The 25,774-nt window shown below is 53.3% G+C and overlaps 7 protein-coding genes across 7 annotated transcripts; 6 read left to right on the top strand and 1 right to left on the bottom strand.

Annotated features, from left to right (window-relative positions):
- Positions 1 to 740: 740 nt before the first annotated feature.
- On the top strand, positions 741 to 2,517 carry HRG_00680 (the record flags this gene model as incomplete). The annotated part of the gene is made up of 2 exons (XM_044859151.1): positions 741 to 1,066; positions 1,122 to 2,517. 2 exons carry the CDS (start codon positions 741 to 743, stop codon positions 2,515 to 2,517), a joined length of 1,722 nt encoding a protein of 573 aa, XP_044725551.1.
- Positions 2,518 to 3,554: 1,037 nt separating this feature from the next.
- Positions 3,555 to 5,826, top strand: HRG_00679 (ATPase family associated with various cellular activities (AAA) domain-containing protein; the record flags this gene model as incomplete). The annotated part of the gene is made up of 3 exons (XM_044859150.1): positions 3,555 to 3,699; positions 3,790 to 3,984; positions 4,043 to 5,826. 3 exons carry the CDS (start codon positions 3,555 to 3,557, stop codon positions 5,824 to 5,826), a joined length of 2,124 nt encoding a protein of 707 aa, XP_044725550.1.
- A 615-nt stretch (positions 5,827 to 6,441) lies between these two features.
- HRG_00678 (uncharacterized protein) lies at positions 6,442 to 8,421 on the bottom strand (the record flags this gene model as incomplete). The annotated part of the gene is made up of 1 exon (XM_044859149.1): positions 6,442 to 8,421. The coding sequence occupies one exon, from the start codon at positions 8,419 to 8,421 to the stop codon at positions 6,442 to 6,444; it is 1,980 nt and encodes a 659-aa protein (XP_044725549.1).
- A 2,826-nt stretch (positions 8,422 to 11,247) lies between these two features.
- Positions 11,248 to 11,987, top strand: HRG_00677 (uncharacterized protein; the record flags this gene model as incomplete). Its single annotated transcript, XM_044859148.1, has 3 exons — positions 11,248 to 11,253; positions 11,312 to 11,789; positions 11,836 to 11,987. 3 exons carry the CDS (start codon positions 11,248 to 11,250, stop codon positions 11,985 to 11,987), a joined length of 636 nt encoding a protein of 211 aa, XP_044725548.1.
- A 1,389-nt stretch (positions 11,988 to 13,376) lies between these two features.
- Positions 13,377 to 15,089, top strand: HRG_00676 (heterokaryon incompatibility protein (HET) domain-containing protein; the record flags this gene model as incomplete). Its single annotated transcript, XM_044859147.1, has 1 exon — positions 13,377 to 15,089. The coding sequence occupies one exon, from the start codon at positions 13,377 to 13,379 to the stop codon at positions 15,087 to 15,089; it is 1,713 nt and encodes a 570-aa protein (XP_044725547.1).
- Positions 15,090 to 15,651: 562 nt separating this feature from the next.
- Positions 15,652 to 16,908, top strand: HRG_00675 (heterokaryon incompatibility protein (HET) domain-containing protein; the record flags this gene model as incomplete). The annotated part of the gene is made up of 4 exons (XM_044859146.1): positions 15,652 to 15,855; positions 15,916 to 16,084; positions 16,139 to 16,414; positions 16,490 to 16,908. 4 exons carry the CDS (start codon positions 15,652 to 15,654, stop codon positions 16,906 to 16,908), a joined length of 1,068 nt encoding a protein of 355 aa, XP_044725546.1.
- A 4,961-nt stretch (positions 16,909 to 21,869) lies between these two features.
- Positions 21,870 to 22,535, top strand: HRG_00674 (uncharacterized protein; the record flags this gene model as incomplete). Its single annotated transcript, XM_044859145.1, has 2 exons — positions 21,870 to 22,444; positions 22,505 to 22,535. The coding sequence occupies 2 exons, from the start codon at positions 21,870 to 21,872 to the stop codon at positions 22,533 to 22,535; spliced, it is 606 nt and encodes a 201-aa protein (XP_044725545.1).
- Positions 22,536 to 25,774: the final 3,239 nt, after the last annotated feature.

Here is a 25,774-nt window from a genome sequence, read left to right as displayed (position 1 = left end):
TATCAAGGCGAGGAGGGATGGCGGCCAGAGGCGGGGTTTTCGGCGGCAGCAAGACACGTGCATCCTCACAGGCAGAGACATGGGAGCAAACTGTAGCCAAACCCAAGACCACGTACCTAATAAGCTAGAATTTGCCTGCAGTATCACAGAGGGACTTGTCCTTCTACCAGCCACCAAATAGTGACGAGATGCAGATGTGGATTTCCAATCGGGACCAACAAACACTTCACCAAGACATGGACCAACAATTCAGTAATTATTCGGGCTGTGTCGGAGTGGCTGATGGCCTGTAATCCTGCGCGCCCGTTGCGCCTCGGTAAAGGTGGCCAATAGGTGTCACCGGCCGGCCTTTTCTCAATCTCCGGTCCCTGCAGCGCCCCATAATCCCATAATACCAAAACACCGTGAAAACTCCGGGCCGAGCAGTCGTCAGCAGCGCCACCAAAGGGTCCGTCCTGAGTAGGGGTCTTGGTGGCGTCACTGCGGCCATCCGTTCATGATAAAATCACACGTGCATCCATTTTTCACCTCTGATCGCTTCGCTTCGCTTCCCTTGCGCTGTTTCCTCTTTCTTGCAACCCTCGTTCCACCTCCATCATTTCCTCTTGTCCACCATCTGTATGCTCCGCCGCAGAGCCACACCTGCACTCCCGTCCGCCTCCCCCATTGGCCGAATCCAACGCCGTCTCAGCCAGCACTGACGGTTCGCCCGGCCTCGTCGACTCGAGAGACGCTCCACCATGGTGGCCACCGAGGAGGCCTCGGCCACGTCCAAGATGGCCGGCTTTCTCTCGCGCATGAGCCCCGTCCCGGCCTTTCCCGAGTACACAGGCCCCTTCAAGGTCGGGACCGTCGACGTCGAGATACCCGTCGCCGACCTCGACGCCCCGAGCCCGCCGCCCCCGGCCGCTGCCGACATCCCCACCGTCCAGTTCCGCGTCTTTTACCCGGCGGTTCCCGAGTCGGACGGGAATCGCATCAGCTGGCTGCCCAATCCGCAGCGCCACCATGTGTCGGCCTACACCAAGTTCGTCGGCATTGGACCTACCTTGGCCGATTTTCTATCGTAAGGACGAGCCTGCTGGACACCGGTTGATCAGCACTGACCACTTCGTGGATAGCTTCTTCCCTCGTCACCTCTACTACACCTCGATCCCCGCATACAAAAATGCAAAGTTGCGGCAAGCAGACACGGCACACGGGCGCTGGCCGACCATGATCTTTTCCCACGGCCTCGGTGGCAGTCGCAACTCCTACTCCTACATAGCCGGCTCCCTCGCCTCCCACGGCGTCGTCGTCGTCTGCCCCGAGCACCGCGACGGGAGCGCCGTCATCTCCTTCATACGTCGCTCCAACGAACCCGATCGGTTCCTCGGACCCAACACCTGCCGAGTCGTCCCCTTCCAGAAAATCTCCCACGACGTTAGCCCGCAAGTCTACGAATCTCGAGAAACGCAGCTCCGCATCCGGCTCTGGGAGCTGGGCCTGATACACGAGGCCGTGCTTTCCATGGATGGCGGCAAGGGCTTTGCCAACTGGAACCGGTCGACGCCGAGCCTGGATCGGTTCGTGGGGCGGCTCGACGTTCGGGAGCCAGGGCGCATCATCTTTGGCGGGCATAGCTTCGGTGCGACGACGACGGTGCAGTTTCTAAAGAGCGTCTACTACGCTGCGAGGCCCGAGGTGCATGCCATGTCGAAGCCGCTGTTTAAGCCCGCCACAGACAGCAGCATCCGCACGCAGGTGACGGAAAGGACGGTCACGATGCTCTTGGACATGTGGTGCATGCCCCTGATGGCTCCAAACTCGGCACCGCTCTTCAAACTGCCGCTTCCCGCGTATGCCGATGTGCCGACGGCCCCCGGTGGAAGTGCCCTCCTGGCGGTCGAGTCTGAAGCCTTTTACAAATGGACCGAGCATCTGCACCTCAAGGCCCGGCTACTGTCTCCCGACCCTTCGGCCAAGATTGTCACGCCGCACATGTACGAGAGGCCCGGCGGCGTGAAGCTGCCCGAACCCAACTTCTTCTACGTGATAAACTCGGCGCACCTGAGCCAGTCGGATTTTGGCATCCTCTTCCCCTGGCTGACCAAGAAGATATTTGACGCAGACCAGCCCGAGCGGGTGCTGCGGCTGAACCTCCGGGCTCAACTGCAACTCTTGCGGACAAACGGCGTTGCAGTGGCGCGAACGAGCGCAGGCGATTTGGTCGACGGCGGCCACGTCGAGAAGCTCGACTCTGACGATAGCGACGACGGCGGCGGGCTCAAGGGCGGTGTAAACAACGACGAGGCCATCTTTGACCGAAGCGGCCGCGATGTCGTGGGACATTGGAAGTGGGTCGATGCCGTCGGGTTGGGAGACGCAGGCGAGGCCGACACGGGCAAGTCGGCCAGCGAGCAGGTCGAGGAGGGCGAAGACAGGATGAAGGGCGAACTTGAGCCCAGCGAGCAAAGACCGGCATCTCACACGATGCGGAAGATGAGTGCTGCCGCTGCCGTCTCGACGCCGTCATAGAGGAAGCACGATTGCCCACGGGTAGCTGGAGAAGAAATGGACGAGTTTCAGCGACGACGATACGAGATTCACGGACAAGGGGCGACAAGCCCCCCTGGTTTCTCGGGGTACATGCAGCAGGGGTTTTGCTGCTGGAGTTTGCCCTTGGTCATCCTGGGCGTCTTGAGTCGTGAATTCTGGCAAAGGCAAAGATAGAGCCGGGAGCAGCGATGCATACCTGTTGTCAATAGAATACTAGCATGCCTCGGAAATCGGTTCACTAATTATTCCGTCAACAAACACGGCTGAGCGGGGGGCGTCGGTCCTATTGGAGCAAGTATGACTCTTTGGGCACCACCATTGATCAGCCTGCAGATCTGCAAGGCAGCCACTGGCATCTTCACGGCTGTGAGTGTGACCACACTTTGCTGCCTGGTACTCCATCCATCTCGCTCGCTTGGGCCAACGACAGGCTGGAAGCCGTCCACGGCCCGCGCCGGCTCCGCTGCACGATGGATCCCCGGGCGCTTGCCAAGGCAGACAAGCCAACGTGAACACGCGGCGGAGGTGAAGAGACGGACACGGCCGGCGCAAGAGCTGCAAAAAGCAACCCCGGTCGAGAAACGGTGGAGCCGCCGCGCCTTGGTTGGCGGCGGCCGGCGAGAGGGCCTGAACAGCAACGGCCAGGCAGAAAGATAGGCAGGCAGGCAGGCAGCCGAGGCAGACTTGTGTGGACTGCGAGTGTGAGTAACACGGGAGGGATCCAAAGGCGGCCAAGTGGCAAAAGCGTTGAATGTATGGGTCAGAGGGAGATCTGCAGCTGCTGACTCGTAGTTGGGGGCCAGGCCAAGCGCAGCCATGGCTATAAGAGCGGGAGGACTAGACCATTTGCGTTGGACTTTTGCTTCTCCTTTCAGTCTCTCAACATCGCCATCCTCTGCAGCTTCTCGTCTGCTCTCGACTACTGCTTTTCCCCTCGGCGGCGGTCAATCGTATCAACCCACAAACGAGCTGCTGTTGACGCTGGGGAGCTCCTCTCTGCTGCGGCAGCACACCCCATGGGATGCATCATGTTGAACGAGGGCGATCAAGTCTCCAAGGTTGACGACGAGACGGCATCGGTTGTCGTCGTCACCCCTGAGGAGATTTCGGCGGCGGCGGCGGACAAGGAGAAGAACGTGGCCGTGGACAAGTCTGAAAGCAGTAAGTGTCTTCCTGCCTCTCACGGCGACGATACGTGTCCATGTGTGACAGGGCACCGAGAAACATGGCTGACTGACTGCCTGCGTCCAGGCGACGAGGCCGACGAGGAAAAGAAGGAGAAGAAGAAGAAGAAGCAGGTCGTGGGCATCGTTCCCGAGAGCAAGGACCTGTACGCCAAGTTTGACAAGCACGGCAACCGGTCATGGACGGAGAAGAAGCCCGATGACTTTGAGGAGGCGGCCGAGAACGAGGAGACGGAGAAGTACGCCGTCATTGTTCGCAAGCGTGAGTCTCGTCCAACCCATGATGCAACGGACTGTGTTTCTGACGACGAGGCCAACAGACAAGCTCAGGGACGCCGACTCGGCCCAGTCGCTCGCCATCGACAGCCTCATCATCCAGTCGCCGTACCTGAAGCGCCTCCTGGCCGACGTGCTCGATGGCTACCCGGGCATCCTGACGAACCTGGCACGCCTCAAGCTGTCGGCGCCCTTTGAGTGCTTCGTCCACCGCTGGGACAGATTCGAGGCCGCGCGCAACGACACGTCGCTCGAGGCGCCGGCCAAGGCGCACGTCGAGTTGCTGCATGCCATCATGCGCCAGGAGCTGGGCCACGTCATCCAGCTGCGCGACGACTACCTCAAGAACAGGGCCGTGACCTTTGAGCACGCCTGGACCCTCTTCCCTCCCGGCTGCCTCGTCGTCGGCCACAAGCAGGGTAAGCCCGTCGCCGCCCGCTTCAGCCGCGGCCACTACGCGAGCACGAACTGCGGCGAGGTCTACGTGCTCGAGTGCCGCATCATCGACTGGGACGGCAGCATCATGGGCTGGTCGGACCTGACCCTGCAGATTCGCAGCTTTGCCGGCACCATGCCCTTTGCCTCGCTGCCCTGCTACCCGCTCGACCATCACCACGACGCTGCGGGCTTCAGGGCCGCCCTGACGGACCGTGGCCGGCGCTTCGAGAGCCTCGCTGGCTTCTTCTACCGCGGCTACAGCAGCGTGGCCCTGTATTACCAGGAGGAGGGGGCGCCGCGGCGCGAGACGGTGCAGTCGCGCATCGTCATCGACGGCGCCAACTGGGAGAAGGAAAACCACGCCCGCCAGCTCTGGCTGACGCCCTTGCATAAAGAAGACGTCGCCAGAGACCGCAGACGACGGAGGCTCCGCCGATGCGGGAGCTTCTCGAGCTTCAGCTCCGACGACGCCAGCGTCGACGGCGACGACAGCGGCGACGAGAAGGGCCGAGGCAAGAGGCTGCCCCTGACGGAGGAGCAGCTCCTCTTGACGAGCCCCATTGTGCGCGGGTATGCGCTGCAAAACAAGCGGTGGATGGAGTTCTACGTCGACGACGTGGCGGCGGTGCAGTTTGACGAGGACGCCTTCAGCTCGCTGGTGATGCCGGCGGACAAGAAGGATCTGATCCTCGCGTTTGCGCAGAGCCAGGCGCGCTACAAGGACGCCTTCGACGACGTCATCTCGGGCAAGGGCAAGGGCATCATAGTGCTGCTCTCGGGCGGGCCGGGCATCGGCAAGACGCTGACGGCCGAGTCGGTGGCCGAGGAGATGCGCGTGCCGCTCTTCGCCATGAGCGCCGGCGACCTGGGCAGCTCGGCGTACGAGGTGGAGCAGAGCCTGGGCAAGATCCTGGCCCTCGTGGCCAGCTGGAACGCGGTGCTGCTGCTCGACGAGTGCGACGTCTTCCTCGAGGAGCGTTCGGTCCACGACATGGAGCGCAACCGCATCGTGGCCATCTTCCTGCGCACCCTCGAGTACTACCAGGGAATCCTGTTCCTGACGACCAACCGCGTGCGCAACATGGACCCGGCCTTCCAGAGCCGCATCCACGTCTCGCTGCAGTACCCGCCGCTCGACGCCGCCGCCCGCGCCGCCGTCTGGCGATCCTTTCTCGGCCGCACCGTCGGGCTCGGCGACACGGGCCTACGCGGGCACGACGCCCACGACGTGTCCGACGCCGAGGTCGACGCCCTCAGCGCCCTCGACCTCAACGGCCGCGTCATCAAGAACATCCTCAAGGCGGCCAATCTGCTGGCCTGCCACCGCGGCGAGAAGCTGGCCATGGGCCATCTGCAGACGGTCCTGCGCGTCGAGGGCCACTCCCTGTGACGGGGATGATGATGGTGGAGTTGGTGGCTCTCGACTCGACCTGGTTTGTTTCCGAGCTGGACGGAGCTTGCGCATTGCAAATTCGAGACTTTTATCCGCCGCGTGTCTGACGGCTTTTGGAACGATTATTTAACGGCCTGAGTGTTGGCTATAGCTTTACGTTCTTTCCTTTCGTGTCGTTGTAAAGAGAGTCTACGCTTGGAAGACGTGAATGCCGTCATGAGATGCAAATCGAGCAACGACAGGATCTGCGACAGAGTTGATACCTTCGGCTGCCATTTAGAAGAAATATATACCTATGTCCTTGGCCTTGATACATACTAATAACTACATAAAACGACAGCTTCGATTTTGATCCCATAGCAGCTGTGCCAGCAGAGGTAGGCCGCGTAGCCGGCAGAGGCGCGGCGTGTCTTGGGCAGCCAGAGATTTGCTTTGCCTCTGGTAACGGTTCACGTTGGTATACAGCTTTGTAGAGTAATGAAGTGGTGATCACGATGTTCTTTTGGCGGTCTCTTCGTCTCACAGCCCCATTGCACGTGTATAGCTATTGCTTGATATTTGCTAGTTACTAGCTCGGAAGATGCCAGTCCAACAGACATCTCCTCTACCAACCTACAAGGCAATCCGGACATCCCTGATCCTGTTTTGAGACAGGTCCTTGATGTGGCGAAAGACGTCTTCGATTGGCGTTACCAGCGCGTACGAGCCTTTCGCAGTCTGTTGAGGGTTGCCTCCACTAAAAACAACGCCCACGACTTGGCCATGCTCGTTGAAAACGACCGCGCCGGAGTCGCCAGGAGTTGCAAACGGCCCCATACCATCGGTGCCAAGAAAGCTGTGTTCGTACGACGGGCTTGGAGAGAGGTGGCGATCATGGTCCATGAATATGACGCTGCGGTACTCGTTGTAGACGCCAACCGTCACTCCCGAGACGGCTCCAATCTTGTACGCGGTTTGGCCGCTCTTCCAGGTGTTCAGCGCTTCTGCTGCTGTCGCCTGACGCAGCGGCTTGCCATGCAGCGTGAAAGGGTTCGTGCTGGCGTCTACGCCGGACCATGCTTGCATCCAGAAGTCCCGGGCGGGTAGCTGATTGCTCGCTTGACGGCTTGCCTCCACCTCAACCAAGGCCCAGTCCAGTCTTCTTGGCCTGGTGACACCGGTGGTCCGAGCCGCCAGACCAGACCCCGCCCACGGCTCGCCAAGATGGTGGTGGCCGCCGTCGAAAAAAGCCAAATGCTGGCGACGAAGCTGGGTCCGCTCATGGTGCAGCCCGGTGATGTCTTGGTCCCCTGGAGTGGCCTGCATGGAGTTGGCGAGATTCTTGATGACAGCATCGTTGGTGCTGACAGTGAAGTTGTGCCAAGATCGTGTCGGGTGCTCGATTGATAGGCCGCTTTGGGCGGGCCCAAACCCCTTTTCATCCCGCTTCCAGAGCGTGGAGCCAGGTGCCGGTGAATCAACCTTGCCTCTCGTGTCGCCAGGCTCCCCCCGGGATTCGGCTACCTTGACCTGGTATCCGTCAAACGCTGGACGCGTAACGTGGTAGTTGGTCAAGGCAAGCTTCTTCCACCCTGGTTCGCTCTCATCGACCCAATCGACCTCAAGATAGCAGCCCAGAGTTCCGGTGGGCGGATGGCATGTTTCCCCGTCGTCCCTCTGGAGGTAGGTGCTGACCGACAGGTCGGCGCCAACTTGGGCCGTTTTCGGGTATGATTGCTCAACTCTGAAGTGGTTGCCAGCACCTTTTCGCCATGGCGAATTCTTCTTGGGCGGCAAAAGCTGGAAGGCAAAAGGCTCAGGCCCGTCGCCATGCTCGATGAAGGCAACAAGCTTGTGAGGCCATTTGTCCAGCTCGTCCTGAATTCTGCCAAGTATCATCGGCCAGCTGTCTTCGAGGCAATCGTAGCTGACCGATATGTAAACGGTAATGGGGTTTGTGTCGGCAGGCAAAGCGTAACCGAAATGGAAAAGCGAGATGCTGGTTGCTCGATTCTGGGCTTCGGGAATGGACTCGAGCAAAGACGTAACCCTGTCGGAGATTTGTGGCCAGTCCTGGCTGAGCCTCTCGTTGCCTACAACGGGTGCCAGATACTTGACGGCGCAAAGCTCAGCGGCTAGCATTTCAACCGCAATGTCGACATGGCGCCAGGTTGGGTTGTTGGTCAGCCTGTCCACAAACTGCTTGAGCTGCGTCACGATCTTGGGCCACGACTCGAGTGAGGTGGGCGTCCACAAGGCAGTAACGAGCACGGTTGGCTGCTTGGTGTCGGGGTAGCCTTCGACATAGCGGTCGACTACCGATACGTCCGTCCAGCTGTCGCCAAGATCAACGCCATAGCTCTCGAGCAGTTTGTATGCTTCGTCTTGGATGGTGAGACCGAACTCGTGGTTGACAGGTCTCGAAATCTCATCGACTTTGGCCTCGAGAGGCAGTGGTCGCGCTGGCGGCGCGGCAACGCGAAACTTGCGGCAGCTGATGCCAAACGGCCCGCGCTCGCTGTCGGACGAGGAGTTGGCGTCGCGACGGCGAGAGCGCGCAGATGAGGCAACAGACTCGGGAGGGGTAGGCCAAGAGGGACGCTGCGGTTCCATGGTGCCCGGCTGCTTTGGAAGCTGGCAGACTTGTTGGAGGGAGAGGCGAAAAAAGGGGTGGAGGAAGAGGTGGAAAAAGGGGTTGGAGGAAGAGGTGGAGGAAGGGGTGGAGGAAGAGGAAGAGTGCAGGCAGGTGCTTATAGAGAGTTGGGGGCACGCCACTGATCTCTGATGAGATTCACTTGGAGTGATTCAATGACAAACCAGGATGAAAGCATTCGCGCAGAGCTTGACCAAGATGTGAAAAGAGTTCAAAAAAATGGGCCTTGCCGAAGTCCGCACAGCAAGGCTTGACGCCTGTTGAGGCGTAAGGGGGGGTGCTTGACTATGAACGAGCCCCGGCGGCGTCGTCCTCCAACGCAGGTTTAATTCTCATGGTTTCCCGTTCCTCGTGCGGATGGCGTGTAGGCGCAGCGGTAAGGTGCTTTTTGGTCGGTTGGTCAACTCTCAATAGAGTTCTGGAGATTTAGATTTTGGCGCACTCCACTGACTTCAGCCCAACGTGGCACTGCCAAAGATTCAAACTATTAGTCTTGCGGTTCGGCATGCGAGGCCTTACTTATAGGCAGGGAGATTAAAGACTTCTCTCTCTCCGCGAGGCGCTTACTCTATAGACAGCCAAGCGAAATTATTCTTTGGTAATATTCCTATACAACCACTACATGTTTTCCTTACCTTGGAGCTACTAGAGAATTGTCTCCTCCCTTAGGCAGTAGCTTGGCGCTTTATGGGGATACAACGGATGTCTGGCAGGCTCGGGGCTCCTCCGAGGCAGACAGACACCCCCAGGCAACACTGACGAAGTGCCTTCCTTGAGGGCATCAAAGCCCATTTGGTGAGATTTTGGAGCTAAAGGCAGTCGCCATAGCCCACCAAGGGCGAATCAAGCGACAATTCCAGCAGACAATCGAACGAAACGTCTACCAGGAAATCCAGCAAATAGGCAACTCCGTCCAGAACTTAGAAAGGCAATTCCAAAGATGGCAGGTTTTGGCAAATCATGCACCTCAGCCGGCACTTCCTTCTTGCCTCCGCAACAGGCCCATTATCACATCCCTTCTAAATCAATTTCAATTTCTAAATACAAGAAGCGCAAATTCGAGATAATAAATCTAATTTTAGAAACCAACTTCCATGTCCTCCTCGTTAGGCACCTTGTGCCCTCTACACACAATGCTCAGGTAATCGTCTTTCTCGCCCGCTTTACTCCTGAATACAGCCGGATCACCCGCGTACTTGAGCAGGATGGCATTCAAGGGGTCGCGCGATAGGCGGCTGTTACTGTCTCTGAAAGGACATATCATGATAAGATGGTGGTGGTAGCACGCCGTCAAGCTGTTTAGATCGATATTGTTCTCTGCCTCGGCCTTAATGACGTTTTCGTTAAGATGGGCCGCTATCTGGTCATGTAGCCTAACACAGCGTTTGCTCGCATGCAAACACTTCTCTTTTTCCTCTCGCTAGGCTTGCTGTAGCATACGGCTACTTTATCGTTACGATTAGCTGCCCGGCTTGACGTCTTCGTCGAGGCTCTTCAGCAGATTGCAATGTGTTCGGAGAATCACATCATCAGGCAGTGGCCTAGCACCACTCGACGGATCATATAGAAGCTCGTCGAGCAGCGGATATTTGAATAGGTGACAAGAGCAGTATTCCAGCAGCAGATGCCCTGCATTTTGCCAGCCGCCAGCGGGAGGCTCTGTGAGTCAATGGAGCATTACCCATCGCACGCCCCATAGGCGCTGAATCAAAGCCCAAACCCACTTAGCGCAGTTCCTGAACGCCCATTCCTGGCAGTGTCCAGCCAATGAGACTCAACCGTAGTACCTTAAAAGAGGCGAAAGTGCATATAGGAGAATAGAGGCGTGTGTCTAGCAGTGCCTAACTTAACTCGAAGCAAGACGATCGTAAACAAGATACCGTCGCCCTTGTTGCCGTCTAAGCTGTCCGCTGGCTTGATTCGGGCGCATTTCACTCTCGTTGATGCATGCTGCACGCCATTGCAGAGAAATAACTCATATCTGGAGACACGGACATAGTTCCTTCGCTTGACTTTGGCGGTCCAGTGCAAAGGACGTTGTCCCGCAGATGACGTGCGAACACCCCATGGAGCCGTGATTATCTGAAATTATGATACTTCTTGATATAAGGGCTGATACTTGGTAGCAGCAGAGAACTCCAGCTTCGGCATTGCAAATGCAATGATGTACATTGTCAAGCAAATATAATTATGCCACTGCCTGCAAGCAGTACCGACTGGAGCTTGTATTCGGTTCCCATCGGCCCCTCTGCTCGAGGTAGATGAGCCGCTCATTGCCTGACTCACTACACGCTGGGGGCTTCTACCCGATCGTTGTCATCCATCCTGTCCATGCCACCCATCTTTCGACACCTACTCAAGGTATGATAATGCAGCGTGGTAACAAGATCCGACAAGGGGAATTAAGAGCTGGAAGCGTTCAGCTAAGAGCTGTCGCGTCAAGAAACATTTTTCGGAGCTTAGATGCTTCGAATCTCTCTACAAGCAAGTTGTCAAGACTGGCCACTGGGTACGGTCGTGGCGTTTCTGCCCGTTTCCACAGTCATTATTCATTCTGCGAAAAAGCCAGGGGATCATGCGGCTCGGAAGAAATGTTGGGATCCTTGGGAGTTTGACCCATCGGCGCGTCTTAAATGTTGACTGTACGCATCTCCTATTATACCTGCACTGAAAAATATAAGTACAAGCAAATCGGCGCTTGAGTCTTCCTGCCCGACACCCTTCTCCGTCAGTGACAATCTTGAGGTAACAAGCATCTTTGTGAACGTTCATAACAAGGTATCAACATGAAGGTCAGTATTGAATATCACGCACAACGGTGAACGCAGGCATCTGACATATTGGTTCAAGGTCTCTACTGTCTACGTCGCCATCTTCGGCGCTGCTACAGCAATGGCTCGATCGCCGCCTGTTTACGTTAATGGGGCTGGGTCGGGACCTCATGGACACGACGGTGAGCTGGAGCACACGGCCACGATGGCGAGCCGGGACCTCACGGACATGAGGGTGAACCGGGATCTCACGGACATGACGGTGGACTGGGGCCACACGGCAACGAGAGCCGCCCAAGGCCGCATCACCACAGCGGTGCCCCAGGACCGCACGACCACGATGGCGAGGGTGCCTCGGGACCACATCACCACGAGGGTGCCTCGGGACCACATCACCACGAGGGTGCCTCGGGACCACATCACCACGAGGGTGCCCCGGGGCCGCACGGCCATGAGGGTGCTCCGGGACCGCGCGGCCACGAAGGTGCCCCTGGACCGCACCACCACGAGGGCGGAATTCTCACATAAACAAGATGAAGCCCACATCCCTTCTCACAGTCGCTGCTTGCCTCCAAAGCTTGACGCTGGCCGCACCACTGGAAGCCGAAGATGCGGTAGAGAAAGACAGCATCTTCAAGCAAATCCACGACCAGGCTCACTGCATCCTTCCCGTGCTCAAGGCTTCACTCACCCGGAAAATCCTCTCGGCTGGACGAAACACTGCCGGTGGTATAAACTCACTCACGGCGCTGTAGATGGGAAGGGAAGGAAGCATGATTGGTGGGAAAATCGGCATGGTCTAAAGATGTACGGGCGAACGGGCGGCTCTCCCTGTTTGCCTCTAATGGTTCCACTTTGAGGCCTTGCAGAAGCAAACGTGATGAGGAATTAGGTGCGACGAGGCGACGATATGTTATCGCGAGGGAAGATATATCAACAATGACTCCACGAACATCGTGGTCAGATAAGACCCTTAAAGTTCTACAGTCAGCCGACATATCGCCTAAATCCCGTCCCGTTGGCGGCCGAAGTAGCCCAGACCTGGGGGTTCAATGACTGGCATAAGCCGCTGTTAGTATTATTAATGTGCCCGCTGCTCTCGGTGACAATTCCAAGGCTATTTCTGTTTGACTGGGTTGTATTTTTCACCTTCCGCCGAGGCCATTATGCTCGTTGCTTGTATGCTTTCTACAGCCCGCTCGTCTCTATACGTCTTGTCCGCTTCGACGCAGCACCTCAAAGAGTACCAGCGCGCAGTTACGGAGGTTGATATGGCGCATTTGAGGGCTTCAAGCAAAGTTCAGTCATGTTCTGCCCCCCCCAACCCCCCGCCGATGTAGCTATCCGACCCTCTTTCATATGCTGCTGGACATTTAACGACAGTCTCCCGCACCCGCTTATCAACCATGGCAAGTGCTCAAGCATAGATAGTTGCGTTATAAGATCCCTATCCAGGCAGGTAGGCAGACAGCGAGCAGCCGACCCCGCCTTAAAGCCGTCAGATCCTCGGCATTCTCAGCTAGTCATCAAATGCCGCCTAGCCATCGGCAACCAAGAATTCTAGCGGAAGCGGGTAGAGTGACAGTACTCACAAACCTCATCTAATTACACCTGTGGGGACGAGTTAAGTGCTAATATAGCTATACCAGAAGAAACGACGGAAAGAATGCGAAGTCTGTCAGAAGATCATTTCGACATTGCGCCTCGAGAAAGGCATCGGGATAGATACGATAGACATTGGGACGTTAAAAGAGGTGCTTCATGACACGGACTGCCAGGCACACAAAGCCATTGTGATATCAACTTTGGAGGCCATCGGAAGAAAGGACACTGACCAACCTCTGGGCCTAATGGGCCCTCCACGCAAAGGGTTATTCTTCCTCGATAAACCCTGGACGATTGGACCCGGTCTGCACCTTCTCCAACGACCTCCCCCTCCCCCCAATTACCTGGGCGAAGGCGGAGGAGTCATCAATGGAAGATGGATCGACCGGAACCTCCCCTTTAGGTGGAAGGTGCGCTGCGCGACGAAGCACCGCTCAGGGATGTGCCAAAGGCAGTTTCCAGACCAGAGGGTTGCATCCGCACGACCCGAATGGCTGATTGATGTGTGGCAGAGGTGTCTTGTGCGAGCCACCGAGTCGATGCCGTATGTTGCTCTCAGCGATGTCTGGGGCGGCGTCAAGTCCTTGAACTGTCTCCGGTGCAATGTCCACGAGTTGCAGATTCCCTCGATCCTGTCCGTCGAAAGCAAGGGCGTTGTTCTTCCTAAGACCATCCGCGACGCCATGGGGCTCGTCGAGCTTCTACGAGAGAGATATCTGTGGGTGGACTCGCTGTGCATCGTCCAGGACGGGCCGGGTAAGCAGCTCGAGCTGGCCAAAATGTCCGCTATATTTGCCAACGCCATGGTCACTGTCGTCGCCGCGGACGGCTTCGACGCCAATCACGGACTCCAAGGCCTGCCCGGCATCTCCACGCCCCGCTGCATTCGACAGAAAGTCTTCCGGCTTGGCCGCGGGATGTACGTCTTGGAGGACGACGATGCGCCCAGCGTCGGAGCCAACGATGGATCCGTGTGGGCTACTCGGGGCTGGACATTCCAAGAACAGCTTTTCTCGCGCAGGAAACTTTGCTTCGAGAGGGGACAGGTAGTATGGCGCTGTACAGACGCCTGTTGGAGCGAGGCCGAAGAATCGACGGGTGCTCGTCAAACCGGGATTGATAAGGACCAGCAGGACAGAGCCTTGTTCCTTCAGGATGGTCCAAACATCTGGCCACTGGTGCGTATCCTAGACCAGTACAACCAGAGGACCTTCACGTATCCTGAGGATTGTCTGCGCGCCTTCGACGGTATTGCCTACGCCCTGGAATCGTCTTATGAGGGGGGGTTCGTTTCGGGCCTCCCAGTCACATTCTTCGGCATCGCTCTACTTTGGCGGCCCAGGAAGCAAGCTGTCCGTCGAGTGGCCGCCAACAAAAAAGCATCCGACGAGAATTCCCTGCCGTCTCGGAGCTACGCTGGTTGGAAAGGGGGCCTAAACTTCACCAACTGGAGCAGCGTTATGGACTTGATTAAACACAAGCCATCTGCTGTCATCCCCGGCGCGGTGGACTGTCATGTCTTCCCCACGGTCGCCTGGGCCTTCCGCAGAAGACCTGGCGACGAAGCAACGCCAATGCGCGAGTCGTGGCAGGAACAGAGAGTCAGATACTCCAAGGGAGAAGACATGAGGTCCTGCCCGCCTGGATGGACCCGGCACGACATGTCGGACTTCCCGTATCGCAAGGGAAGAGATGAGTACCGGCCGCCAAGTGCGCCCACAGCACCTCGATGGGTTTTCAAGCACGCGTCGGACACGGACAGCGAGTTCTGGTACCCCATTCCTATACCCGCGAACAAGTCGCCAGAGTCAGAGCAGAGGCCGTTATCTGTGAGCGTCCCGTTTATCTCGAGCAGGGTTAGGCGAGCTTGGGCCGTCGGAGGGGAGAGGTGCAAGGCGCCAGATCCGACAATATATCTCCGGGACGCGTTGGGACGGTGGATCGGGGCTTTGCAGCTTCACAACGATGATGGTGCATGGAAGCCGGGCGATAGTAGCGCCCGCAAATGGCTGGAACTGGTCGAAATTTCCCGCGGCCAGCACCCCGAGAAGTTTCCCGACCCGAGTTTCGAGCCGCCGAAGGAGGGTCGTGAGGCGCGACCGAGAAGTAGTACCGACGGCTACGTCAAGTTTTACTTCGTCCTGTGGATCGAATGGGTGGGTGGCATCGCCTACCGCAGGGGACTGGGGCATGTCGACAAGGAATCGTGGGAGGCTCTGGGTTTGGAGACGATTGATTTGTTGCTTGGGTAAATATAGACGGGGGAGTTGAACGGTATCTGTATGATCCAATAATGGTAGGGTCAACTCCAGGCTCCTCCTCATTCATCCAGAGACATCCAAGGACGGTGATCTCAAACCGTAGCCCAGCGTACTTCTCGTTGATGTTGAATTTTTCGAAAGCGGTCGCTTTAAAGCCGGTCAAATTTCCTTGACTCCATGAGAGACCTCAGAGAGCAAACAACAAGACAACTCGGCAGATTAGGCTGCTACTGGAAGCTTGCGTTCTAGTTTATCTCTCGGAGATTAGCAATGTACTAATTAATCCTATCTGGATTTGAATGGATCATTGGACGAGTTCTATGATTAGTTTGCCTATAGACCGACGGTGGAGAACGGGCTGGACACAGTCACATACCCCTTTCAACACGCAGTACCTGGATCCTGCAGACGACGGGCAAATCCCTCATTGACTGGGAACCCACGTGACGGGAGCCTGCCTGCATCGCGCCTCCTGGTCTGGCTTCTCGCATCAGAGTTTTCCCACGGCGTAAGTTGTCAGTCGTATGGTTTGGATCATATTCCAGGCGCAACGATGCCAACGCTGCAGAACATGCCTACCGTGGCAATGTGCGAAGCTTGCAGCGGACTATTCACTGCCCTCGACAAGGCCAGTGGCAAGAGCATCAGAGAGCAGATTCGGCAGACCGGTGGCTACCGTTATCACCGGACTCGGCGCGAGTTAGAGCGAGGCGCAAAACTCGGGTGCCCCTTCTGCAGCACGATTGCTTCCCACGACGTACGCTACCGTTCACCTGGTCAAGATCAAAGCCATGTTCTTCAACTACTATGTGGCGAGGACAAGCGGCCGCATTGGTATCCTCCCGAAGACGCGGAAGTCGTGGTTGAGGCTAGTTTTGACATAGACCGTGGGGTTTTGGCTTTCTGTGGCCGCAACGGACTTGAGCTGGCCACCGAGCAGTTCATCAGAACCTCGTCCGTGCATTGGAAACTATACGCGCCCGCCGGTGAGCGTTATCAAGCCACGTGAATGAAATGCTCTGGCTTAAAAATTGTGATAGGTGACCCAGTATCTGCCATCATCCCCCAGACGGCCGTCCTTACCAACTTTGCTTCCCCTCAGAGTTTTATACCTTTCTGCCAGTATTTACACGAGTGTCTCGCAAGCCACCAAGAATGCCTGGGCGTCACACCCGTCGAGTTGCCGACGCGACTGATCGAGCTATCCCTCCTGGGTGAGCCCGAAACCGCGCTCCTGCAGCAAACGCAGGGAGTAACCGGTGTTTACTGCGCTCTAAGCTACTGTTGGGGTGGACCCCAGCCCTTCGCCACCACGAGCAAGCAGTACGACAAATATCAACAATGTCTGCCGCCATCAATCGTTCCACGAACAATACGCGATGCCTTTCAAGTAGCTCGGAATATGGGTATACGGTATATATGGGTTGACTCGTTCTGCATTATTCAAGATAGCCAGGATGATGTGCGAAGCGAAATGACCAAGATGCTCGATATGTATACCAGGGCCCAGTTCACAGTCTCAGCTGCCAGTGCATCGAGCTGCAATCAAGGCTTCCTGGGCAGATTCCCAGACGCCGCTACTGACCTCTTCAAGCTCCCCGTACATGTTGGCAAGGACATCATGGGCTCGGCCTTGATCTCAAAGACTTGCTGGCCTACGGTTGGAGGACGTCTACAACCCATCAACAAGCGAGCGTGGACGTTCCAGGAGTCACTACTTGCTCAACGCCTCCTCATTTTCACAGAAATGAACATGCTTCTGAAGTGCAATCGAGGCTTTCATTCTGATCCTGCCATAGATATCAACTAGCAGGGTTGGTCGACTTCTTGTGGGTATCAGTTCTTGCTACCCAAACCAATCAAAAACCCGACTTCACGCGACCAGCCCCCGCCACCTCATGGACTTCCTTTCAACTCGGCACAAGCACCGTTATGGCGAGCTTGGCACACTGCTGTGCAGTCTTATTCTGGCCGGAGCCTTACCTTTGCAGTGGACAAGCTGTCCGCTATTTCCTCCATTGCACGGCTCTTCGCATCGCAGCTGGGGGAAGAGTATCTGGCCGGGCTATAGAAGGATTATCTTATCTATGATCTCATGTGGATAGTGAATCCTTGCGAACGGCCGAAAGTACACGAGCTAACGTTAGGAAGTCCATCATGGTCTTGGACAGGACGCACATTACTTCAGCAGACATCTTGGATGTAGCACGACCCTTGTCTCTCATGGAGATCCCTTCGGACCTGTCATTTCCGGGAGGCTTGTTCTAAAGGGATATTTGAAGGAGGTGTGTGTGAACACAGATGGAGCAACATTATCCGATGTCACCGGCAAACGACTCGTCAATCTATGGTTCGAAAGCGACGTGGGGCAGGGACGCTGGGCTCTTTCTGCTCGTCAAGAGGAATGCGCTCGAGTCTGGTGTCAAGCACTGGGAGGTACGCGGTTTAAAAGCGAAGGTGTTACGATATATGATGCAATGGTGATTGTCGAGAGTGAGCGCTATCCTGGTTGTTATCAACGAGTTAGATATGCTAGGGGTCGCTTCCCTGACATGAACCCAGTGTTTAAATGGGACGACTGTGACCGAGCGACTGTGACGATCGTTTGACAGGCGTGAGTGCTCTGGCAGAATAGCCGTGTCATACGACGGATCAGGACATCTATAGCCTACCTATTTTATATAATCCCAATTGGTTTATATATGCCCGCCGTTATATATAGATAGCCGACCCCTCCATCAAGGGATGGTACCGTAATCAACACTCAGTCTCTCCACGTATGGTCTATATAGCCAGCAATATGAATGACTATCAAGAGCTGCTGTTCACTCACACTCATCCTCGAAACGCTCGTTGCCCTTTATGGCACCGAGTTTTGCACCACCTATTGCAGCATGCAATATGATTCTTAAGCGTGGTATTTGTTGACGTGCTCGACACCGTTAGGCTCGAATGCTAGAATGCCGAGCACGGTTCTGTGCCGCGTGATAACAATAAACGAGTTTACTAGGATAAGGCAAACAATGCACTCTAGTAGGCGAACGTAAGCGAGTAGACTAAGAGAAAGGGATTATACAACTTCTTAAGCTGCTATTAGGAGAAATAAGTATTATCTATTTACGAATAGCATAGGAGCACATAAGCATTCGAACGATTTTATTGCGTCCAGAGGGTCTTGTAGGATATAGCCATAGTACATATGGAGTTAGAGGAACAGCTATAGTAGACTAACTATACATACGCATTGAATGTCAACACATTTAATGTCGTCTAATATGCTACAATTTAGTTCCACCTCCTACATTGTGACAATAATCATGTCGAATCACTTAAGTATGTCCCTATTCCACGCACCATTGTCGAGACGTCGTGTCTAGGGCACCGCCTTTTAAGACACCAATAGGTCCGCAAAGACCACATCCACTATCTTGGAAAAACACAGGTGCTTGATGAGGCCTAGGCCCGGCGAGTTGCTAAGCGTTGGCTGACCCGCCTCGAAGCCTACACCAACCACGAGCACACGAGATGTAATATGTGCTAAGAAGCTGCGTCGAGGCCGTCGGTTCGTCAGTTTCTCAACGACCTGCGCGGCAATCTTGGCGGGTCAACGAGACATGGCCTAGCTAGAGCCTAGCAGCACTAAGGAGAGGAAATAAGCTGTTAATAGAAGGTAATAAGGGTTGACTGGGATGCTATGGTCACCAACATTATGTAAAGGGCAAGTTATTAGAAGGCTTTAGTCGGAGCAGCGGCGCAAACTTCGTACGGGTCGATGCCATAGGGGGTGTATGCATCGACTATCTCGTTGGCGTACGCAATGCACATTATTCGGTGGCAGTTCTCGTATAGCTTTACCATTTCCGCCACTTCTGGCTTCGATACCGCGACAATCCGGTCGAAGGCTGCAGAGTAGAGCCTTGTGGTGCTAGCCGGGTGTGATTTCGTCTAAGCCTGACACTACCCTGAGGACGAAAGGGGCCCGAGGCTCGACACGACCCGGTCGACGCGCCGTTGGACACGGATCACCATTGCCGCGAGTTTCTAGTATAACTTTTTTCTTTTAGTATAACGAAATAAATTCACGGAAGTTGCTTCGTAGTAAAGACAAGAACCCGCTAATAGTCGGTCGAGCTTAAACTCCAGTAGAGAACTCCATACAACGACCAACGCTCTCTCCCTATATAGAACCAGCTTATATAGCCTCACTTCAGTCATCGCCAGCAACTACCACCAATAACAGTATTAAAACCCAAATTCATTACCGAAAATCAAAGCGCGAGTTTTGAAAACCATCAGGTGCATTGGGATTGCCATCGACTCCACCACCATTCGGGGTGTTGCCGGCACCGAATAAATCATCATCGAATTGAGGTTGTCGGCGGGAAATCGTTTTGCTGTCTGCAATTGGACCGGCAGTGGCCAGTCCAACAAGGACAATAAGTAGGGTGCTCGAAACCATCATATTGGCGGTAAGACGTTTAGCAAGGAGTTGAAAATGCTTGTAATGGGATAGATGGGATAGGAAGTTTTGAAGAAAGTGTACCGGAGGCTCTTATGTACTGCTAACATCAGCCATTGCGGTTGAATTCGACGGTTTATATAGCTTTTGAATTTTTGAAAATACACCAGCCAGGAGACTACTCTTTCATGGGATTCTTGTCTCTAAGACGGTCTCACAGTCTGCGGCACTCGTGTAGCAAGATCTTCGGTGGACCCATTATCCTTAATACGCCCGCGAATTCATGCTTATGCATTATATTCCTGCGAGGTCGTGAATTACGATACTAAGTCTCTCTAAAACCAGCCGACAACGATATCCGAAGGTGGTCTGCGTCTCTGCTAAGCGTCGAAGTCTAATTGCTGTGGATAGACTTCGGATAATGGTTCGCTCCGAGGCGGATTGTCTCGGCTGCGGACCATCATTTACCAAGCACCGCGCCTCTATTATGACGGCGCGTAACTCGGCACAACTTCCTCCTTGCAACATTATCACAATGACCAAACCCGTCGAGTGGCCGCCATGACGCCAGCAACGCCGCCAGCCAACCCTGCTCTGTCCATCTATCAGCTTGCCCGAATTCACTGCAGAGAACGGCTCCTCGTCTCCCCCTTATACTAGACCAACCGGCAGCTCGAGTTGTTGCAATGCTCCTTTGACGATGCTTGTCCCGCGCCGCCGACAACGAGAACGGATTTCACCGGCGAGCGCAATAGTGCTCGATATATTGCAGAACTTTTCACAGGTAGCCAAATGGTTAGCCGTGAAAGTAGTCTACAGATAATTCTCGCAGACTTAGATTGTCTACTTCTTAATAGGTCTATCCCCCCCCCAATTCAGCATTTGCAAGCCTCTTTCTAACTACGTCTACTTTTTATAGAAGAGATCTTTGCTTCTACTTTAACGGGAACCAACGCAAAATCCTCAGTTGCATCTCGCTCTTTCTCCGCGATAAGCCCGACGCACCCCCCATCGCCGCATATATCGACCAGGTGCATCTTGAGCTTATGCGCTCTGACGCACTGGCGCCAGATATATTCTCGCGACGACCGGGTCGATTGATTGCCCGCGCCTTATATCGAAAAAGCTAAAGAGGATCACGCCTTTAGATCCCTTGCACGACCCCTATATCGTTGCGCTTCTAATAGCCATAGCGCAGCAACAGTATAAGCCGGCCTTGGACCGATTTGAGGATTACAGCGAAAGCTGCCCTCCTACATTTTTAGTAAAATACCCTTGCTTTCCTGTATAATAATATGCTAATAAAAGTCTATCTTACAGTCTAAGGTATTATTCTCGTCTCCAAAAAGCGAGAGCTTATACCTCTATACGGCCAATATATCCCCTTCGTTCCTCAACCTACTTGATGAACCCGCTGTTCCACCAGTGGCGCAGCCCTCCGTTTCGGTTCAGGTTACGGTTATTCGCTATAGGCCAGGCAAATCTCTCCGCGATCGTCTATTCGCTCTTCTTCTTCCGCCCCAAAATTATAGACAAGACGGGGAGCAGAAATCGGACGACAAAGGCACCCCACTGCGGCAGGAAGTAGAAGGGCTACTCAAATGCCACAGTTAACCACAGGGGTCCATATAGATGGCAGCTAGTGCATGTTTACACATCATGAATGGCTAACGGAACAAGCAGGCGACGTAACCGCCATCGCGGTAGCATCCTGTTTTCTGTGCATTTATGCTGTTGGCTGGGCCCCCTTTCAAGGCCTAAGAGGATCAGCCTGGCGCTCGGCTTCCTTGCCCTTGTCTGCGGAGGGTGCCACCACCCACATGAATAACGGCCTACATTCAGAGTTACTTGCGGTGATATATCACAATGCAAGGCAACAGTCGTATTTATATCTTCGGCCGAGTAGCATCGCTCGGGCCTTTTGCAATCTGTAGCTAAGGGTGCTACTCCTGAGCGCCGGCCATGCATCCTGGCTAGGCAGCAGCAGCAATTGCAGAACAAGACGGAGAGAATCGGCACGTGAGGTGGAAGCGGACCAATATGCAAGAAGCCCGAGAACCCAAACGCCAATCAGTCTCTGTCTTTGCGATGATAGTTATGTCGTTGGATGCATGACTCCCACGCAAGCAGAATCGCGCACTCTGCGGCCTTGCACCCTCCCGCATGTGGTTCTCATTCCAGGTAGTAGACAGAAGCAGGAGGCATAAATGATAAGTACTACCCTCAAGGCCAAGAAATCTTAAAACCGCCACGCTCCCTTCTTTACCTACATCAGCTTCTTCATCACCTGCGTTGCAGCACCACTCATCGTTATGGCTTACTACGATACCGTCAGATATCCAAGCACCCTCTCTAAGAAGGCCGAGAATTTCAATGCCCTTTACGAATCTGACGGATGGGAGAGCGCTGTCAGTCGTTGGGGTCGCAAGCACCTATTTCCAAGCCGAGTCATCTGCAGCGAGCCCAAAAGACGCCTCGCTCTTTTCCACAGCTTTTACCCAGACAACCTAGACAAGTTACACCCATGCATCAAGCGACCGATTTCAGGCCCGGGAGAACATGCAATTCTGGCCGAAATGTGGGAGCCTCAATGTGTCCAGCAGTATCAGCCGGACAGCCTGGGCTATACATGGGCAGCGCTGGCCTTCTTTGCGCGAGCTGAACAAGTCAAACCGTCCCCTGCCCTGTCCGAGCGGCCCAAGAGAGAAAGAAAGCCAGCTTCCCGGCCCGAGGAATTCGTCACGTTTACGAACATCCGGATAGGTAGCAGCTCACCAACCCAGCCAAGCTCAGGCGACGCATCTGATGCAAGCGCCGGGTTTACAAGCGAAGTTACGCCAACTCTTGTCGAAGATCTCACTATACGCCTGGCGAGCTGCTTTATTCGGTGTGTACTTAACTGGGCTCAACCACTTGCGGGTCCTTTGTTTCACTTTCGAGATCAAAGACAAACATATACCATCACCACGTCGCAATAGGCGCATATTAGGGCCATCGACGATGGCGGGGTGCAGCTATACGCTCGTGGGAAGATAAGACAAGTGGCTACGTTAGGAGCGAAGCGAACCTTCCAGAACGTAGATGACGGCGAGCCTAAGGTTTCCGATCAAGTACTGGCTCAAATGGTTGGCGAAGCTCTCGCATTAAGGCGAGACCAGAAAGCCTTGAAAATCTCAGATCACAGGTAGTTCCGCCAGGCAGGGGCGCTGCCGCGACCTCCTGCTTCTGGATGATCCAACTACATGTACTAAGACACATAACAGGAACAGGTTTATAACTATTCTTGCTATTACACACCACATCAAGTTCTTCTATTTCCGTATCACCGATGAATTTGTCGAAGAATACGAGACGGCCCCTATCACCTCCACGGGGCGCTGTCTACAGTAATAAGGTGTAAAAAGAGGGGGTTTTTAAGTAGATCTTCCGGAAAGAGACGATTCCTCGAAGAAACAATAATATAACGGGAACCGCCCTACCTACCTAGCTTATAAAAGAACCTACCGACTAGAAGACTACTAGTAGGTCTTCGAGGAACTTTAACCTTCTAGAATTTAGTCTCTTAGGAAGCTAGAAGGGATCGTTAAATAGTCCCTTAAGAGGGACCCTTCTTTATAGAAAAGGATAGACGAAATTCGGGTTACTAGGAAATAGCAACTAACGTAGCTACCCCTATTCGAGCCGTAAATTTAAGGAAAAATTGTTAGTATAGTAATTCTAGCCTTTATCTTCCCTATGGATTAACTAGGCCAAAACCAACCGTTAGAGCCCTCTAACTATCCTCTATAAAAATCAGCTATCCCTAATTCCGGTGCTTCCCTCGATATCTATAATACCCTCTTACGATTCTAATCCTTTAAGAAGGCACGGAGGGAATACCTTATTATAGGGGAATTAACCGTACGAATAGAGGAATATTCTCGCAAAGAGAGATGCGAGAAGTGTATATAAAATGCACGAAGGTAAAATTAGAAGTAAGGGGTCGGACAGGCAGGGCAAAGATGTTTGATTCTTACGGGGGCAGTAGTTACGGTAGGGGAGTGATTGTTGTATTGCCTTAATTGTCCTTCTTTCCTCTATCTAACGCTCCTCTTTATACCTATCTAGCATCTCTATTAACAAAGAAGATCTTGCTTAAAGAAGCTACTAATGTCCTCTTAACTACCGAGCTTTTTGCTGGGTTTCCCCCTCTTTTCTAGCCGTTGCCGGTATATCCGTCTTATCTCTCGCAACCTCTATAGGAAGCTATCGCTACTTCTACTTCCCCTTATACCCCTACCCTCCTTTCTATACCTCCTTTTAGCTCCTTCTTCCTTCTTCTATACTAGGTGTTTTTAGCTTCCTAGGTCCCTCTTACTAAGGGATATCTCCGAGAATGCGAATTAGGACACGCTTCGCGATATACCCCCTTAGCTATAGCCTGCCCCTTAAGGGTAAAGCTAAATAATTAGGCCGGTAAGCGTATAAAGGAGGTCTTAGTCTATACTTATCCCTTACTCGAGAAATCTAGGGTTTTGCCCCGGGCTCTTTTAGACCTACTTTAGGAAAAAGGGGCCTTAAGGAGGAATCGAGTTATATAAGAAAGGGGGTCTTCCTTTTTTAAGAAGATTAAGTCCTAATTAAGCTAGGGGCCCTCCTTTAGGATAAGTCCTATTTCCTTTCTTTAGCTATAGACGTCTCCTTCCTTATATATAGCGTTAGCTCCTCTCGTAAACTCTTAAGGCGGGCTTCTAAGGATAGCTTTTCTCGAACGTCTTCTAGCTTAATTTACTATAAAAAGATAGCTAGCTTCTACTTTAGTAGGGGCTTCGTAAGACCGTCGGCTTTTATCGTTACCGTTAGAACCTAACGGACGGAAATAAGTCCCTTTTAGACCTCTTAGCGTAACTAATACTAGTAGATATCGATATACTATAGCTAGGTCGATAGCTTACTATTTTCTATAAGAATTCGTATAGTCTATATATTATTATATTCTATAGCTAATAGGGACGGAATTTATAGTTATAAAGATATAAGTAGCCGGCTAAGGAAAATCGCTTCTTTTAACGCTTCTAAAAGAGCTAGTAGCTCTGCCTCTATACTTAACGTCGTAACGGTAGCTTACTTCGAAGCTTTCTATATAATAGTTCCTTTAAAGAGGGATATAATATACCCCTATAAGCTCTTTCTATCTAAGGAATTATCTATAAAGGACGAATCGCTCGAATAAAGGAAGATTTCGGTAGCTAGTTTCCTTCCCTACCCTCCTAGGCGCAGACTATATAATCTCGTTAAATAGAGATAAAGGATAGCTCTATCTACTACTTCTTAGTGCCTAGGGCTAGGATTCTAGTTATGCCTAGCTAGCTTAGAGATTATAAAAGAGATATCCGGTCTAGTAGAAATAGCTATAAAAAGGTAGGGAGCCTACCTTCTATTAATATAAGTATTTCTCTTTCTCCTTAGCTTAAAAGGACGGATTAGGTAAAAGCTCTTTATATAATATAGGCCTAGAGGGAAGCTTCTTATCGAGGGAATTAAGGAGGAATTTATAAGCGACCTTATCGATATAGGCGTCCTAGGTAAGCTAGATAGTCCGTTAGGACCTATTCTAAAGGATTTATATCCCTAGGAACCACTTTAGCTCCCCTAGCTTAGTTATCTTATACCTTTATTATAGGCCTTTTATAGCCTCCCTAGTAATTACTTCTTCCTCTTTTAGGTAGGCTTAGATAATATTATTAACGTAGAAGAAGACTATGATTTTACCCTTTTATATTATACACGGTTCCTAAGGGACTTTCTCGAAGCTTAGGGCTTTAAGGGAACTTATTAAATACTATTACTAAAGAAGGGGTAATCTTTATAGTCTATATAGAGCTTTCCTAAGCTATAGAACCTTTCCTAGCTATTAAAAGCCTAGTAGAAGGCGTATATAGATAACTTCTTCTTCTTCCTTAAGAGGGCAGTTAATAAAGGCGTTAAAGGTATCTATTTAATCGAGTTTAAGGTCGAATTCTACTACTATAGCTATAAGGGTCCGAAAAGGTATCCTTATTAGGGTAGTTACCCTACCCCTTTTCCCTACTTATTCTTATAAACGACTAGCCGGGCTTTATACTTTTAAAGGAAGCTATGTTTATTAGTCTTATAGATAAAGACCTACTTATAGCTAAGGACTTATTTTCCTCTTACTTTTTCCTTAAGGACCTCTTTAAAAGACCCTATCTCTTTA

The sequence above is a fragment of the Hirsutella rhossiliensis genome (assembly GCF_020360975.1).
Source record: "Hirsutella rhossiliensis strain HR02 chromosome Unknown scaffold00001, whole genome shotgun sequence".
Lineage (NCBI taxonomy): Eukaryota > Fungi > Ascomycota > Sordariomycetes > Hypocreales > Ophiocordycipitaceae > Hirsutella > Hirsutella rhossiliensis.
Note: the sequence above shows the minus strand (reverse complement) of the source record. Positions and strands in the feature narration are given on the sequence as shown.